The sequence below is a fragment of the Morone saxatilis genome, unplaced genomic scaffold (genome assembly GCF_004916995.1).
Source record: "Morone saxatilis isolate NCDOM2014 unplaced genomic scaffold, NCSU_SB_2.0 Contig18, whole genome shotgun sequence".
NCBI lineage: Eukaryota > Metazoa > Chordata > Actinopteri > Moronidae > Morone > Morone saxatilis.
The window spans coordinates 8,511,062-8,529,988 of record NW_023339740.1 but is presented as its reverse complement, the minus strand read 5'-3'; the positions used below and the strand labels follow the sequence as shown (position 1 = coordinate 8,529,988).

At 38.7% G+C, this 18,927-nt stretch overlaps 2 protein-coding genes across 2 annotated transcripts in view; both read left to right on the top strand.

The window, feature by feature from the left end:
* The window catches only part of LOC118328491 (synaptoporin), a 17,696-nt gene extending 11,464 nt beyond the window's left edge, over positions 1-6,232 (top strand). Inside the window, exons 3-6 of the mRNA XM_035662244.1 lie at positions 2,310-2,434; positions 3,415-3,613; positions 3,732-3,923; positions 4,601-6,232. Of these exons, the coding sequence (XP_035518137.1) occupies positions 2,310-2,434; positions 3,415-3,613; positions 3,732-3,923; positions 4,601-4,852 (768 nt within the window). The 3' untranslated portion in view covers positions 4,853-6,232. The remainder of the gene's footprint in view (positions 1-2,309; positions 2,435-3,414; positions 3,614-3,731; positions 3,924-4,600) is intronic.
* A 5,272-nt stretch (positions 6,233-11,504) lies between these two features.
* Positions 11,505-18,927, top strand: part of LOC118328821 (interferon-induced GTP-binding protein Mx-like) — an 8,956-nt gene continuing 1,533 nt past the window's right edge. The window contains 11 exon segments of the mRNA XM_035662734.1: positions 11,505-11,671; positions 15,351-15,512; positions 15,645-15,799; positions 16,175-16,313; positions 16,879-17,077; positions 17,166-17,244; positions 17,328-17,450; positions 17,563-17,704; positions 17,983-18,171; positions 18,262-18,338; positions 18,423-18,698. Of these exon segments, the coding sequence (XP_035518627.1) occupies positions 11,509-11,671; positions 15,351-15,512; positions 15,645-15,799; positions 16,175-16,313; positions 16,879-17,077; positions 17,166-17,244; positions 17,328-17,450; positions 17,563-17,704; positions 17,983-18,171; positions 18,262-18,338; positions 18,423-18,698 (1,704 nt within the window). The 5' untranslated portion in view covers positions 11,505-11,508.

The following is an 18,927-nucleotide window of genomic DNA, read 5'->3' as shown; positions in this document are numbered from 1 at the left end:
TTTATATTTGTTTGTTTGTGAAGCACTTTGTAACTGTGTGTTACAGTTAAAAAGTACCATATAAAAAAAGAGAATAGTTGACTTTATAAACATAAAGGCACTATGAGTGCGACTGTTTGTATATTGGGTTGATAATTAATCTACTTACCACTTCGTGTTTTGCAGTCATACATCTCAGCCATGTTTTTCTACAAGCTGAGATGAGTGATTAATCATTCACGTCATTTTCACAAGCACAGTGACATTGCATTGGTACATAGCAGGAGAGGAATACTAACAAAGAGATTAGACGAGTAAACAGCAAGGGTGTAGTCCTGTATCACCTTCAGAAATTGCATCAAATGACTAATCTATTTTAAAAATATGGGGCCATAGCCTTATTAATTTTGAAATTAAGCTTTAATTATTCTACTGTATGTGTTAGCTGCATGTTGAGCAAACAGATGCTTAATTAGTCTGCTGTCAGCGATGTGTTCTGTAAAACCGTTTGAGCTTCTTGTTATATTTTTTCAGAATATAACCCTTAATTGGATTAATGATTCAATGTATTAGTCTCTCTCACCATGTAATATAATTTATAATGTTTATTGTTGGTGGAAAGGACATTTAATCATTTACTTTTCATAAGTAAAGTATAGGTACTTTACTTGTTTCCATTTTTTGCAACTTTATACTTTATACCACCACATCTTTCATACCACTATATTTTAGAAGGAACAGCTATTACTAGTTACTGTGAATGTCATGATTTTACAGACAAAACATATGATGGACTGTTAAAGATTACACGGTACCCAACACTATTAAATGAGCTTCACCTCAACCTGATGATTGAAATGCTGCTTAGAGGGCTGAATTAAGCCTTTTTAGTATATATATATATATATAATATATATATTTAGTTATATTACATTCAGGGTTAGTCACCAAACACACTGGAAAGGATCCCTACAGAGATAGACCTTTTGTTTAACCAGAATCACCATCACTCGCCCAAAATGTGACCTCACATATCATTGCAACGCCATTAAAAATTGACAGGAGCAAAATAAAACTCACCAAAAGTCTTTGTTAGTCCTTTCACTGTTCCAACAACCACAAACTCTGCTTTTGTCAGGTTTGATTCCAACCTGTGTCCCTTTTCTGCGTGTCATCCCTCCTCTCTCTCCCCCTTTTCCTGTCAATCTTTACCTGTCCTTTCAAATAAAGGCATAAAAAGCCCAAAATACATATTTAAAAACAACAGAAAAACAGCCCAGAACCTCCACAGGGGACCTTTAATTAAATAACCCCCTGCCTTTCGCTCGTCAAGGCTCATCCCTCTTTCTTTCCCTTCCCATCTATTCATTTTTTCTTACCTCATAATAATCACAGAAGTGGTGCAGGACAGAATGGTAGAAGAATGACGAGACATGACCACACACACATAGACGCACACACACACATTGCCATGCTTTTCCTCTGGCAGCTTCTTTTTCAGTATCAGAAAGCTTCTGGGAACCCTGTAGCATAACAAAGCTGGATTAGATCTTTCCTTCTTCAATGTGTATGGTTATATTTGCTCCGGTAAGTTCAAGTATATTTTTTTATTGTGGATGTTTTAAACGAACACTGTTGATAGTTTTTTAATATTCAGATCATTCTGCCTGATCGCTGTGTCATCAATGTTATAATGGCATTATAAACCAAACTGTTACTTAATATAGGTTAAAGAATGGATTATGTCTTTTTTAACTGTAATCTCCTATACACTTATCTGCCACATTGTAATGCAGTTTTATCTGTCAGATGACATTTTATATATTTTATGTGGTTATGTACTTTTTTGACTTTTTTCCCCTCACTGCTGTGTTAGTATGTACATGCATACAAAGTGTGCAGAGTTTAGACTCTCCTTTGTCTCTGTGTTTATATTATAAGGGGAGTAATTTCTTGTATGTGAGGCCTATTTTAAATAAGGCAAATGCATAAGTAAGAATATGAACATCTGTTTTTTTGTTAAATAACTGTAGTGGTGAAGTCATCATCAGGTCCCAGTGAAGGGAGCACAAACAGGGATCTCTTCCTCCAGACTCTGAGACTCTGTCTGTCCTAATTCAGCTCTGTCCACACACTCACTGCAGCTATTGTAGTCCATGTGCTGATGTGGCTAAAATGCTATCAGTTGGTGTTCAATTGGCTTCACAGCAAAGGAATTGTTGAAATGAGCAAAATATTTAAATCGTTAGGCTGCTGATACTCACTATTCGCCAATCGGTCATTTTCAAAGTAGGCATCTGATTTTTGTTGTCATATTTCTTTTGTTGCAGCTGTTTGCCATTTTTGCATTTGCAACATGTGGGGGCTACTCTGGGCAGCTGCGGGTTAGTGTGGACTGCATGGAGAAGGCCAGCAGCAACCTCAGTATCGGCATTGACTTTGCTTATCCGTTCAGGTGAGTGGGATTCACTCACTGTCTCAAAGTTTGATGGCAGGAGTGTGAACCTGTGTTTACTCTGCTGCTAATACAAGGACCTATAGTCAATGCTCTCAGTGTTTTCTGTCAATTTTCAGCATCTATTCGTCTACTTGACAATGAGGACAGAGTAGACATAGGTTTTACAGCTTATTACAACGCACAGAAAACGCAAACAGCTCTGTCTAGAAACATGGTAGTTCAACACGGCAGTCTGCGTGAAAGGAAACCTGCGGTATCTGTATATATTAAAGGCTGATTCTAAGGTAAAGACAACACAATTCCTATTTTAAGGTCATTGTACACTAATGAAATCATAGTTGTACATATTATATTTAATTTCTGCCAATAGAGCCACCTAAATGTAATACACTGGACCTTCAAGACAACATAAATATATCTGAAAGCAATGTGGTTACTTTCAGATTGGTAACATACTGTAGCCTGATATCCACAGGTCTCTGTGACATAAGGTAGGAAGTTATTGGATTCAAAAATAACATGTGTAGGTGTGTGTGGGACTGTGGGACTAAAAACAGCAGTTGAAACTGAAACTATCTGTGTTAGCACTTGGAATAAATAAGAAAATGTAGGGGGGGGTTTCAGTTCTAGAAAATAAACAAGAAAATTTAAGAACTGCAATGGATATACTTCTTTTCAGTAGGAATTTGTATGATCAATTTACTGTTATCACCTGAAACTGCTTAACATTACTAGAGGATATCAGAATCACATCTTGTCAATGCTGTGACTGATGTAGGAGAAGAGCGTCAGAAAAATAAGATTGTACTCACTGACATTAGGTGTTACAAAGTAGCAAAACTAAAGACAGGAAAGACTCTGAGAATAAATCACTGTATCATCAGTTACTAGGACCTCCTTGGGTAAAAGTATGGGTCAAAACACTGCTATAAACATCATTTTGAGTTGACCCCTGTATCTCCCTCTGTGTGTATCAGGTTGCACCAGGTTTCCTTTGAAGCGCCCGCGTGTGAGGGCATTAGGAGGGAGCGCGTGTTCCTCATTGGAGATTATTCATCCTCTGCAGAATTCTTCGTCACCATTGCAGTCTTTGCCTTTCTGTATTCCCTCATGGCCACCATTGTCTACATCTTCTTTCAGAACAAGTACCGTGAAAATAACAGAGGGCCGCTCATTGTGAGTACAGTGGACTATCATTCAACCACTACTTACATAATAGTGAGAAAGTCACGTTATGGTTTCCTGAGATAAATGTTTCTATACCCTTTGTTTCTTTTCTCTTACATGCCATCAGGACTTTGTAGTGACAGTGGTGTTCTCCTTCATGTGGCTGGTGAGTTCCTCTGCTTGGGCCAAGGCTCTGTCTGATGTGAAAGTGGCCACTGATCCAGATGAAGTGCAGCTCCTCATCTCTGCCTGCAAAGTCCAGATCAACAAGTGTGGCTCTGTGCATGGACCACGCTGGTCCGGACTCAACACTTCAGTGGTAGGTTCACAGGATGTGTGATAAATGAATAAAAATATTACCAAAAAAAATTTACTAGTTCACTGCTGAAATTTTACAGTTAAAACATTGAAGTTGAAATACTGAAACAGTCAAAGTGTCAGTCGAAATATAAACACAGAAAATAAGTTGAAATGAACATTTAATGTAAGCACTGAAGGAAGTGTCAGTATTTAATTGTAAGTTAGCAGGAAGTTTAAGTTGACGCAGAAGTCCTTAAAGAAACTAGTGTCAGTTGAAGTGTAACCAGTTGGAGTAAATTGTGTAAGAACACTGGAAATTGTGAGAGCATGAAAGGGTTTGGAGTGTCTGATTAGTAAAAGGAGTGAAAATGTCAGTTGAAGAGAAAGAGATGAATGCAGTTAAAATGGCATTTGATGTTTAAGCAGTGAAAGCAGTTGAATTGTCAGGTGAATTTAAAGTTGAGGGAGCATAAAGGAGTTGAAAAGGTCCAAAGATGATTTTGAAGTATATGCAGAAGAAATTACCTTGCTTCGTAGTACAGCCCTCAGGATGAACTGACACAGAAACAAGGGAAAACAAAGACTAAATACACAGGTGAGGGGCAGGATAACAAGAGACTAAAAATAAAACAGGAAATAACAGAGGTAAAGCCAAAACCATGACAACTTTGTCTTGTTCTCTTTTCTTTCACTCAGGTTTTTGGATTTCTCAACTTTGTTCTATGGGCTGGGAACATCTGGTTTGTCTTTAAGGAGACCGGTTGGCACAAGGGCGCTTCAAGGTTAGCAGGCGGGTCATCTGAGAAACAGGCCGGCACCTTTAACCAGCAGCCCTACAACCAGGGAAGCTTTGACCAGTCAGGAAGCTACAACACCCAGGGAAACCTTGGCCAGCCGTCTGAGTACAGCCAGGTGGGAGGGCCCACTTCCTACTCCAATCAAATGTAGTCATGCCTTTTCAGTTTTGTGAGGCACTTCTGCATTTTTAACCAGGGCAATCAGTAGGTGATATGAGGGTGAGGTTAAATATTCACTTTCACTTTCTGCTCAGTTTGTTATCAATTGTCAATCTGTGTGAAAAATCAAAAAAAGATTATTATTGGAAAAAAGGCATCAAAGGTGTCAAAATACACCCATTGTAGATACATGTATTGGTGGGTATTGTACAAAATTATTAAATATAGTCTTTTACTCCTTCTCTGTCAGAGGTGTTGTTTGTTGAATGTTGTATTTCTTGTAGTTTGAAAGTGACAGTTTCTCTCTCTCTTGCTTGGTAATTGACATTCACTGTTACGACTGGTTGTCCTTTTCAAACTGGTTGCACTGTTGTGGAAGGAAAAGTCTTTGTATAATTTTCAAGTTTCTAAAATGGTGACAAATATGTGCATGATGTTACGTTATGTGTAGTAATATGATTTCTGTTAAACTAGTAAAAACAAACATTTTATCTTTGAAAGTTTACAAAATTCACACTGCCCTGAGTCAATACTGAAAGTTTATTTAGATCAGCATTATTACATGTGCATTAATTTTTAATCTAACAGGAACTATATTTTCATAATGGGTATTTCTAGGATACAGATTCAGAATATAATGTAGTGTATAATGCATATTTGTTAAGTACAAATACATTCCATTCTGACATTGATCGCGTCAAAAAGTCTAAAAACTTAAATCAATATGTATACAGCAAAATACACTACACAGGGTTTGTGCAAGAAAAACGTACAGTATGCATTGCAGCATGTTGTTTCTGTATCCATGGTTTCTATTAATTAGTTAATTCTGCGCAGGCGATATCACACTTTTATTTGAATCATATGCAGAGGGAGATCTCCTTCAATGTTTACAAGTGGCTGCTCTTGCTACAAATTACTGTGACTGTTTTCAACACCATTATCACCACTGGGGAATTGTAAACAGAAGTTATACCTCTCTAAAGCATGTCCCGAGTATCCATGTACACTGCTAAAGCCCAGCAAAAAAGCACATCAGTACCACGGTGATAATAAATGAATGAGTGAATATTGGGCTCATCTGTACATAACTAATATTGAGCTTTTGCTGACTTTATAACAATTCAGGTTTGTACAAGTTTAAAACATCTGTGCAGTTTGTATGGTAATATTCAAAGGATAATTCTTGGTTGCTGTTTGTTTACATCAATATGACTTGTGCAACCTTGTTTTTTTGACCTCCTCAGCATGTGGCTTGCATCAGTGTAATAAAGCAGTTTGAACACCCATGTATGTATAATAGTCTAACATCCATGATACATGTGTATGGGTCCGTGTAATGGCACTTGCAATTAGTTCATGAGTGTGGATATTTTGCAGGCATTCATCCTAATAAAGATGCACACATTGGCCCTTAAATGTTCTCCATGTGTCTGCTCAGATCTCTTTATCTGATCTGTGTGAAAATGTACATGAAACTGAAAAAAAGAGTTGTTGCATTATACCTGATGTTTTGTAATCCCTTTGGGGAGAAGTGGTTGGCCCGTGACCTTTGACCTGCTTTCTTGGTTTTAACAGAAACAGAGATAGTCTGTGAGGAATGTTTGCTGGCCAGTGACAGTCTGTCAGGTACAATGAGAAGTGTTTGTTTGCTCTTATTATCCAGACAAGACAAGCCTATATGTACACAGATCATCGTTATCCAACTAATGCATGTAGTTAAGAGGTTTTGTTGTGGCATGTCCTTTCTTTAAAGCCTTTGAATGAGAAGTATTGTCACAGTTTTTTCAGATTGATTTATTAGTTTAACAAAGGTCAGATGTGCTGTCTCGAGATTCCTGAGGAATACGCTCACTAAAAAATAACATTACGCACTGGTGAATGACTTACCAGTCGTGGGAAATAGCAACATGAGTGTGACAATAATCTTGCAGTTACTCCTGAGACTGAATTGTTTGGGAACTAAGCCACTTGCAAATCGATCGAATAATGATGATTAACATTATGTGAAACATGTAAAATACATAAAAACATGGATAAACTGAACTAAACTGTTCACTGACAAACTGTATACAGAGACATACCAATACACCCAAAGATCTACAGTACATAGTGTTTCCTATGTGTAGAATCAGTTTGTAATTTATAACCAGTTCAAAGATCTAAACAAATGAAAGCTGTCATTATTTTTATCAGTGGTGGCAGTAATAGTAAGAGTGGTATACTGTACAAGATAACAGAAACCAGTAACCAGAGTGAAATAATGAGGCCATCTTGTGGCAGCAGTGCATCTATACCGTGGGACCGGGATTTCTTTCAGTCTGTAGTGGCTGTTCCCTTTAGAGCAAGAAAGCTAAAAGAAGGATGTAGCAGCAGTGATCACTCCCTGGATAGAAGGAACATTACTCAATAAATCCATGTACATGGAGCAGTTAACACAAACAACACTGATGAGGTTCTTACCAAAACAAAATAACAACATATTTGAGTTTAGTTCCTAGCTAAACTCCTTTGACTCTAGTTGAATTCATTCATTTGGATTAAGCTACCTTATTTAAAAGTATTTAACTATAAATTAATTTATTATGTTGATTTCAATATATACACAGCAGAACATTTAATCAGTATAAACTTCGAGGGCCAGATGAAAGAGAGACAAAAGGTAAGGATAGCAGGTCAACTGAATAAGAACAGCCTTTAAGGACGTTTACCATTTATTTTACAGAATACTTCATTCACATGTTGAGAAGACTTTGAGGATTGTGGAAATATCTCCAGAACAGCTCTAAACGTGGACCTTTTTCAGAAAAACAGCTTTGTTGTTTAAAAATAATAATCCTACTGTCAAGCTTGGGGAGTAACAGATTACATATGTAACAGAGTTATGTAATCAGGATACAAAAAAGGTAACTGTAATCCATTACATTGATGGGATAATTCAAAAGTAATGGAAAGTAATCAAGTTACATGACTTTAATATTGTGATACTTGGAGTATGTTACTGACATAGGTTATGTCAAACAAAGTAAAGACTTTAATTTGAGAGTTTATACAGCCACCAAAAGCCTGACAGTGCAAGGTGGTGTATTAATAGTAGCTAACAGCTCTCTCTTTATACACCCATGCTTTCTCCACTTGTACCACCTGAAGGGAACCCAGAGAGGTGGACACCCTCCGACCAGCGGGAGGCGACATCAGTCTGTCTGTCCACTCCCACTGAACACTCCCACTGACAGTAAACTGTGTGTCTGTCAGAGCAGCATCCGAGCACACACCATGGCCTCTCTCCGGTGTCTTAACACTTTTACCAGAGTACCAGGGAGAAATAAGCAGAACCAAGCAGGAGATAGATCACTTGCGAACCCTGGTGCTCTGGTCTGAAGTCAGATTACAGAAATCAGGTGTGTGTATTTCACTCACTAATAAAGACCAGACTTTTGCAGCCTTTTATAAGATGCATTGTAGCTCCCATGATGAGGCTGCAGCTTCCTTCAGTCTGTCAGTAAAATGATCCTATTTCTCATGAGCAGTGTTGGACAGTAACTCATTATTAGTAATAATAATATGACTTTCCCCAGTAACTAGTAGTGTAACTACTTGTTATATGAAATCCAACAACCCAGTCACATCTTTGGATTCATTCACATTCAGCAGCTGGAAATATTCCATAACCTTATTTTTAACAAACAAAACTGGATTTTAATTGTCGTAAGTCTGAATTTTGGGGAGATATTTAGTGGGGAGTAGCAGAAAAGTAATAACTAGTAATGTAAGTAATTACTGTTGGCAGGGAGAGTAATAACTAAAGTAATAACATTACTTTTGAAAAGAGAAATGAGTAATACATTTAAAAAAATGAGTAAACTGCTCTGCTTTGCTGTTTTATAAATAAATGTAGCAGGTTCAGATCTGACCTTTAAAATTAAAAAGCACATGTCCACATGACACATTTTAGATTTAAAAGTGAGTTTAAAGTTTTTTTTAATCTCTAATCTCACCCCTTTATGCACTCTCATGTCCTTCAGCAGTCAATCAGACCAGTCCTCATTGCTGTAATAAGAGGCCTATTTCTAAATGCTGCCATGGGGAGGAGTGGGCTCCACATGTGAGCCGGGATCACCCCAGCAGCATCATAACGCCATGTCTTCCCAGGTTGTGGAAGGAGAAAGTCAAAAGGAACCGCACTCACACCTCTACTTTTTTTTGATATTTTGATTCTGTTTGACAGATCCAACATGTCCATTTGACAATGCAACAACCAAACTGCATCAGAGTGGATCATTTCATAATACAGTTGATATTTACATTCATGTTACATGGTCAGTTGATGATGTATCTGGATGGATGTTCTTTGCTTTAGTTCGAACATGCAGATAACAGTAACTAAATGTTAAAGCAGGTATAGATGTAGGCTTGTTGCAAATTTAGTACATTGTCACCCCTTTGTCCTTGTAGATCCGCTTGAAATCACTCTTGAGCACGGTGGGCCTGAGCAGAAGCACACTGAACAAGACTGGAGCCCCTGTCAGGACCACAAGGACCCTGATCACCCTCAGATCAAAGTGAAAGAGTTTACATCATCTAGTCCTCTGGACGAGACCAACCATGAATACAAACTCCCTACTCAGTCAGAGAGGTTTGTGTGTGTTTATGATGAGCCTAATTCTACCGGTCTCCACCACGACCAGACTGTGACCAGCCAAACATTTTACACAGCAGAGGAAAAGAGACAAGACGCTGAAGGAGGAGGCTGCAGAGCTTTTCTGCCCTTCTACTCTGTAAATCAAAGTAAATACAGAGAGAATGCAGAAGGTGTGGTGAATGGAGAATGTGTGAATGCGCTCACACCAACAGGAACCAGGCCAAAAAAGTTGTGCAGTGAAGGTGGAGACTGTATTGGAGTGGAAGAATACCTGAGTGATATCACCAGGGAGAGAAGAAACACTTGTCCCATGCGTGGAAAACGTTTTAAAGAGTCGAGCCATTTGAAAGATTACATGAGAATCCACACAGGAGAGAAACCGTAAGGAATGTGGCATGAACTTCAAACAGAGTGAAGCCTTGACTTTGCACATGAGAATGTACACTGCATCACTCTGACTTTCCACATGAGAAAGTCATGAGAATGTGCAAAGTCTGTGGTCGCCGCTTCAAAAGAAAAGGCGATATGAAGGCTCACAGGGTGATGCATGCAGGGGAAAGATCTCACCTGTGCATGTTGTGTGGGAAAAGCTTCAAAAGGAAGAGCAACTTAAACACACATCAAAAGATTCACAAAGAGGATGAAATGGATTATACTCAACCCTTCTGATTGTTTAAATACTGTGTGTATCCACCTTCTGAAGAACATGGATTGTCAGAGACTGTATTAGTACGTTATAATACATACAATACAGTATAATACAGATCATAATACATTTTTAAACAAACTGAAATTATAATATAACAATTTGTGTTTGATGGGGAGATGTGCAGAGTTTAACATTTAAATACTTTGTATGAGACAATGTAAACATTAGTTTTGCAATTTCATTTTCTGACTTGAACTAGACATGAAAGTTATGGAAGCTTGGCTCTACTTATTAAATTGTGGTTTGGGTGTAGTGACTTTCCATTTTGTATTTATTCCAAGTGAAGATGAGGGCTGGAACCATGTTACTGCCAACAGCAGACTGCTGTAGAGTATTTTCGACTCCTTTTTTTTGTCCTCAGGGGTGTGGTCACCACGCAAGGCTTCACAGAGGACAGTTACCAACTATTGCCTGCCCGGGGACTACAGATGAAAATTTGCATTTCTGTCTAAATTAATGCACAGTAGTAGCTGTTACTGAATTGTATATCTGTTGTGTAACTTAGTCTCATCCAACCTGTTTCCAGCAGCAGCAGATAAACACTCTGTACATTACCGGCCCAGCACCAAACAGCGGACAGACAAACCCGCTGGTGAACATAGTAGAGCATTTAGCAGCAAATATGTTTATATACATTAACCATATCAGCTTCTTTTGCCATCCTGAGTGGCCAAAGAAACAGTTCATGTTTGAATTAACGTGTGTGGCAACAAAACCTTATTGTTGTCAGTTGTTTTTTTTAAATACTGTTAAAATTATTCTCCTCGAATATACAGGGTGCTCATACAAGTGTGTCATGTATACATTGTTTAAGGTCACACATGTCACATCATCTAAACCTGCTACATTCATTTATAAACCAAGGAATTGGGATGCATTTGTAGTACTACATTTCCTACATTTGTAATCAAACAGAGCTTGCATTATGAAATTAAATGTGTTCAGGTGTATCATCTCTTTCAGCCTGGCTTTATTTGGCACTTATTTTTTATAGGATCACAATATCTATATGGGAGACTTATAGAGAATATAAAAAACTTTGTTGTACTTTGTTCTACCTCTGGTAGGGATATCTGGAAAACCAAAGCACTTTAGGGGTCCTTCCCCATTTAGTACCAGCTGTTGAAGACTCAGCATGGACAAAACCTGTCCGTTAGTCCCACAAAGGGGAAAGAAACTCCATCGAACTCCATCACTTAGCCGTGCTAAGCTGTTGCAGGCTCAACAGGGGGCCCTAATTGTGAATAGTGAATAGCACTTTTATCACTTTCTCTGCAGGAGACAAGAAGTCCTCATCATGAACACTCTGAACCAGCAGTATGAGGAGAAGGTGCGTCCCTGCATTGACCTCATTGACTCTCTTCGCTCTCTGGGTGTAGAGAAGGACTTGGCGCTGCCTGCTATCGCCGTGATTGGAGACCAAAGCTCGGGGAAGAGCTCCGTGTTGGAGGCGCTGTCAGCAAACAAAACAATTATTTGTGTGCCAAATTTACCACTGAAAAGTTTTCAGTGGCAGTTGTAGGCAACTGTGTTCATTTAAATCAGAAATAAATTGGCCTTTTGTGACCTGGTGTCATTTTCAATGATTTCTATACATTGTACAAAAATTCTTTAGGCAATTTAAACAATCACTACAGTCTTTACCTGATACATCAATAAGAAGTGACTCAAAAGAGATTGAGACCTTGAACATCTCTTGAGCTTTAAATTTAACATTGGTAAATATATATTAAATAGTTAGAACTTAATGAACATTGTATTTGTAACAGTGTTGGGTTATATGAGTCTGCTGTAAACGAATAGTAGCTTTTTGGAAAACTCCTGAACTAATGAACTTCTGCAATCTTATATTGACCCACAATCATCCGTGTGTGTGCGAATTGCTATATGAGATTAAGAGTTCAGTACCATATTCAAAGGGGCTCGAGAATAGAGGCCAGTCACTGTGAATCACTTTTTATGGGTGGCTATGTCAAATGAAGCTGCATGTTGATGTTGTACCTGGTCAAAGTGCAGCTACATTTTACTAGTATATGATTTTAGGCATCATACAAACTGACCTCTGTAAAATCTTGATCTTCAAAGTAACAAAACCCCCAGCTGTTAACAACAATATGTCTCTGTGAACTGTATGGAGTGCTCATTTTAATTGTTAATTGTCTATAAACAATATTGCATTAAATACTATTAAAGAAAAATATAGTCCTACCCTAAAACGGTATGTAAGTAAGGACTGTGCAGTTACCATCCAGCACTAATGCCAGGTCAAAATAATCTCACCCTCCTCTCTGATTCTTCTATGCATACACTTCATATGCATCATACCAGTTTGCAAGCAGCAACTTTCACAAGTGTGATGTGGAAACCTGAAGCATCCTGTGCACACACAGTGCGACAATGAAATGAATTGCAGGAAATAAGAATAGAAACTGAAAAGTCTGAAAGTGGCAATAGACAGAAAATATAGACCTACAGATTGATGCTGAATGCAGTTGATGATGTAAATAGAAATCATAATATTCTTTTAATGAATCACTTTTACATTTTGTTTTACAGTTTTTATTTAAAAGCTAAAAAGCATAGTGAGCTGAGGAATGGCCAGGCAGTTTTTAATATGTAAATCATATTGTAGAATATTTTTACCCAAACAATAATAACATTTCCCCACATCAACTAAAACGAATGTCGAATTACATTACATAATTGTAGATCATCCGATCCGTTTGTCCCTTGAACAGGAAAAGAAATGAAAGACAAGAAAACGAAACTTAACTCCATCACTTAAAAGCCGGAGTTTCGATCCAGCTCACTCAAATTTTCGGACACTCCTTCCAGTGAATAGCTCGGTTCTCCGGCGGTTTTATTCCTTTTTAAAACACATCAGCCATCATCATGAACACTGCTGAAACCAGCGAGGCGTATGGAGGAGAAAGGGTGACGATCGCCTCATTTGGACGCTCATTGCACTGCTCCTTCCGCCTCTCTGGGGTGAGAAGGAAGGGACTTGGTGCGCTGGCCTGGCGTGTCATTCGCGGCGTGGATTGGGAGACCAAAGCTCGGGGGAAGAAGCTCCGTAGTTTGGAGGCGCGCGTGTCGGAGGGGGTGGCTGCTGCCCAGGAGGGACGTGGTAAGTTACAGTCAGTGACAGAACTATCGTATCTATCGTAGGTCTATCTGATCTATCTAATCCTATTCTATCGGTATCGCGGTTAGCTCGGTATGCTATCGATCTATCGTATCCTTATTCTCTTTTTTCAAAAACACAAAGGGCAAACTTCTGTGCAAAGAAAAGCATTAGAATGGACATAACAATAACTGTAGATTTGTGGGGTGGATAGAATAAACGATTAGAGGTTAAATACAGAGGTTTGGAGATAGAGGCCAGAAATGAGCAGTTACAAACTTCTATGCATCTAGCTGGTTGTGCTGGTCTTCCTTTCATCATTTCTTTGCTAGAATGCTCAAGTGGCGTTCTGCGTCGGATTGTTTACTTGTTACGCCCTGTCTGACGGGGGAATGAAGCGCGCACGATGAGGAGTGTGATGGAAGAGAACGTTTTTATATTTTTATTCTCTTTTCCCGATTGCGCATACGACAAGTTGCTAACAGAAGTTAACAATGATGGGTGTACAAAACACGGATTATCTAAGAAGAACCCAAGACAAGCAAACTTTCAGGTGAACCAAGGCCAAAGACAACAAATCAAAAACTCTTCTTAAGCACATATCTCTTGTACATCTCTATTTGAATAATCAAACAAAATACAGGTTACTTTAAACCTAACTCCCGGTAACCTCAATGGAAAAAACAGGAGAGAAAAGTTTTTTTAGTACAAAGAAATGCAGTTCACCGCCTACAATAATCACTAAAACCACAATCATAGAAGAAATACAATCTAATACTAACTCAACACTCGCCAACTAACACGCTATCTCCAAACAAACACACTCTCTACGACCGAGGACAGAAGGATGCTGCTGCTAAGGATTCTGTCGACAGGCGTTTTGAACCCCGGCGGATGTTGCGGCTCCCCGGGAGAACCAACCAGCATGCGACACTACACAAGCCGAGCCCACATCCTGGACCAGTCAGATCGGACCTACGGGTTGACGTCAAAGAACTGGCAGGCGGCACACTCCTACAGAGAAACAGGGACGAAAAACACCAACACACACAACAGACGAAAACAATACCAGAACATACTAATAATACGGCCAGGGCCGTAACAATACTCTATTTTCAATCATGGAAATCATGGAAATGTCCAAACCTGCCTGGCTGGTTTTACAGCAGGTTCTCAGGTGTAGGTGAGGGCACCAGGCCAACTTGTAGGCAACAACATTATTCCCTGGCAGCAGTTCATTGTAGTGCTGTATTGCAGGGTCACTCCCAGTGAATAAATATAATAATCAAATAATTAAAATATCTCTGCAAATCTAAAAAGTCTGAGAGATGTAGAAATGAGGTAACAATAATATTGTACGGTAACTATTTCTCCATTATTACCAACAGGTATCTATGTGGTTGTTATCTACTTAGAGTTTAAGATTCTGACCATAAACTGCAACATCCCTGTTCAAGGTTCAGCTGGGGAACTTTGTTGCATCTCTCTCTCCTTTGGGTTCTGTCATCTTTCCACTGACACTATCTAATAAGGGCATAAAATGGCCCTGAAAAAGAGGAAAGTTTAATATTTTTTTATATATTTAAAAATAGAGAAAGGGAGTGTTCAGTTAAGGGTAAAGACAAAGCATTTTTTACCGTTGACATAAATAACATCAACAAAAGTGGCCTGTTCATTCAATAATTTCATTCAATCACAGAGCAAAAGACTACATTTATTCTAAGGCCCATTCATTAACTGATTTTATTGACTATATAATTTGCTATTGACCACATAGGTAGACCTATGTGGTCACATACAGTATAAAATTAAAGAGACTGACCTAAGAAATTGAATGATTAAATGAAAAATCATATGCGAGGAAAGTCATGTATTCCTAAATGTTATAATAAATGTACCAGCTGTGAGACAATGTGTGGGAGTTTTTTTCACATTTATTCAAGTTGTTCCTTCTGACACACCTCTAAGACGTTTAGGTATTTTATTAATTATCCAACTTTTCTCCCAAACACACTGGATTTCACTTTGAATTTTTTCAGGCATTGTGACAAGATGTCCTCTCGAACTAAAGATGAAGAGAAAGAAAGAAGGAGAGGAGTGGTACGGAAAGATAAGCTACATTGGCCTTGAGGAAGAGATAAAGGACCCTGCAGATGTGGAAAAAAAGATTCGAGAAGGTACACTAATGACATTATTAAATGTCATTATCAAATGCAAAGTATTTAAGTAGGTTGAAGGTAGTTTAATTTGCTTTTCAGTGATCAGCACTTCCATTTGCAATCATCATACATGATGTCCTCTCTCTCTAGCTCAGAATAAAATAGCTGGGCCCGGGTCAGGGATCAGTGATGACCTCATCAGTCTGGAGATCGCCTCTCCTGATGTTCCAGACCTGACGCTCATTGACCTGCCCGGCATCGCCAGGGTGGCTGTACAGGGACAGCCAGAGAACATTGGAGAGCAGGTAGAACTCCGTACTTTTCAAATATCTCGACAATATTGAACAGATTGTCATGAAATCCGGTGCAAACAGTCATGTCCTCAATGGATGAATCCTGAGTTTCCTAGCACCATAAACAGGTCACTTCATGGCAGGATATTTTAGAAAGTGATCACTGACTTCCCATGAAATTTTCTGTGTATATTAATGCAACTCAAATAACAAAGCACAGCCTGTGCTTATTACAGCCTCAGGGGGCCGTTAGTGTGGAAATACATCTTTACTCTTGGTATTATACGTTCATTATTTGATTAGAACAGCACCAAACACAATGGGGATTTGATTCTTGTGCAGTTTGTAACTTTATATACTTGATATGAATTGATTAAATACTTTCAGATTAAGAGACTGATCCAGAAGTACATCACAAAACAAGAAACCATCAGCTTGGTGGTTGTTCCTTGCAACGTGGACATAGCAACCACAGAGGCTTTGAAGATGGCAAAGGAAGTGGATCCTGATGGAGAGAGGAGTTTGGGTAAATAGCGAATCAGTAAATTAGTACGAAAATAATAACAATAACTTAATATACGGTTGGAAAAAAACTTAAAAGTAGACTTATACACAAATAAGTGAGTAATAAGTAAGAATTTATGTTTTAAATGCAAGGGAGTGAGTGTGTGTGTGTGTGTGTGTGTGTACACACCAGTACTAGTTCCCCGCCTCTCTCTGTTTCTCTTTCTCTATATGTGTTTCTGTTGACTTAGCAGTAAGTTTTATAAAGTCTTATAACTTTACACACACAATTCCATTTTAACAACAGCAGGTGAGGTGTGTGGGCGGGGCTTGTTGTTAATGACATAGCCACAAAGACTAAAAGCATTGTGGTACCGAATGACATCAGCACCACCTGATGTGTTCAATGCTGTTTGCTGTTGCTTTACCTGGTAAATGTTCTTATATTATTTAATGTTTACATTGTAGGAGGAAGTGGATCTCTGTCTCAACCTTATCTGTCGAGCAATGACCACATATACTAATATCCACACAATCTCTCTCTCTCTCTCTCTCTCTCTCTCTCTATCTATCTATCTATCTCTCAGGTATCTTGACCAAGCCTGATCTGGTGGACAAAGGGACAGAGGAGACCGTGGTTAACACTGTCCACAATGAGGTCATCCACCTGAGGAAGGGCTACATGATCGTCAAGTGCAGGGGTCAGAAGGAGATCAAAGAGAAGGTTTCTCTTACTAAAGCAATAGAAAGAGAGAAAGCCTTCTTCAAAGATCATGTGCATTTCCAGTAAGTTCAATATTTTTAGGTCATTATGCAAACAGTAATTTGCAGTTTGACAGGTTGTGTATTCAGTAACTTTGTACTTTTGCTGTAGAATTCTCTACGCTGAAGGCCTTGCCACTGTTCCTAAACTGGCAGAAAAACTCACTCTTGAACTGGTGCATCATATCCAGGTGAAGTATTAACCTTAACAGTTCAGTTCAGACTACTTTGCCCACTTCATGTGTTAAAAGTGTGATCCCTGTGTGATTTGTAGAAATCTCTGCCTCGACTGGAAGAGCAGATAGAGAAGAAACTAATAGAGACTCAGGTAGAGCTGAACAAATATGGCAATGGACCCCCACCTGACACATCAGAGAGACTTGGTTTCCTCATTGATGTGAGTTTACTAGCTGACACTTTTTACACTGCACCTTATGACCAAAAGGGGATTTCAGCTTCTGAACAAACTTATTTGCCCTTTTCTTATATCTGATCCTGTTATATTTTAGAGAGTGACAGCATTTACACAGGATGCTATCAGCCTCACCACAGGAGAGGAACTCAAATCTGGAGTCAGGGTCAATATCTTTTCCATACTCAGGAAAGAGTTTGCAGCATGGAAAGAAATGATAGAGCGGTCTGGAGTAACATGTAAGTGCATTAACAACTGTCACTACATCACTTTTGATGTCTTTGTTGGCCATGGCTTCCATACTATAAAACTGTGACCTAATATTTAAAGAAAACTATTGAGTAAGACAGATTTTTCTTCTCGCTATGAAAAATGCGTTCTATTTTACATTTTCAAATATGAATAACAAATAAATGATAACTTGTACAACCACCTATTTTTACTTTAGCTCCAGGCTGCTGTAATGGCCACTACTAACCAAGTCTTCTTGTGTTTCACAAATGTATCCCTATTGCAGTCAACTGGAATATTGAGAAAGAGGTGGCTCAGTATGAGCGAAAGTATCGTGGAAGAGAACTGCCAGGCTTCATCAACTACAAGACCTTTGAGGCCATGGTCCAGGAGCAGATCAAACAGCTGGAAGAGCCAGCTGTGCTGAAACTCAAGGAAGTGGCAGGCATGTCTTATTATGATGCAATAATTGCAGGTTTACATACATATTCAGATTGCATCCAAATATCTAATACACTGAAGATATTATTTGATCTTGTATTTTTGACTTTTTCTTTTTTTTTAGAAATTGTGAAGAAAGAGCTTTTCAAGGTGGCACAAAACAGCTTTGTTGGATTTCCTAACCTCATGCGAGCAGCCAAGGTGTCATTTTCATTGCCCATAGCTACAGTACATGTTTGACTAAACACTGTTATAAATTTACTGACACATGTTTATGTCCTTCAGATGATGATTGAAGCCATCAGAAAGGAGAAGGAGATTGTAGCAGAGTCCATGCTGAGGACTCAGTTTAAGATGGAGTCGATTGTTTACACTCAGGACAGCACATACAGCAAGAAGTTGGGGAAGCGGAAGAGGGAAGATCTACAGGATGGCGTGACTGGCGTCAGTGTTACACCAGTGAAGAAGGGCACCTTCGGTAACACCAGTAGCACTGTGGCCAACAATGACACTAGGGCCACCCTGCAAGAGATGTTAAAACACCTTAAATCCTACTACCAAGTAAGTGTCATTTTTATGTTGTAGTTGTACATTTTAGAATACACCACATTTTAGACACAGAATAAGAGTGGGAAAAGATTTTTAGTTTATTTTCAAGAACATTCTCCTCATTTGTTACTGTAATGATGATAGCTGTCAAAAACAGCCAACATGTTAAACCCTCCAAAGGCAACACTTTAAAATAATCATTCTCTAAATAGTGAAATCTTTTATAGATAGATAGATAGAT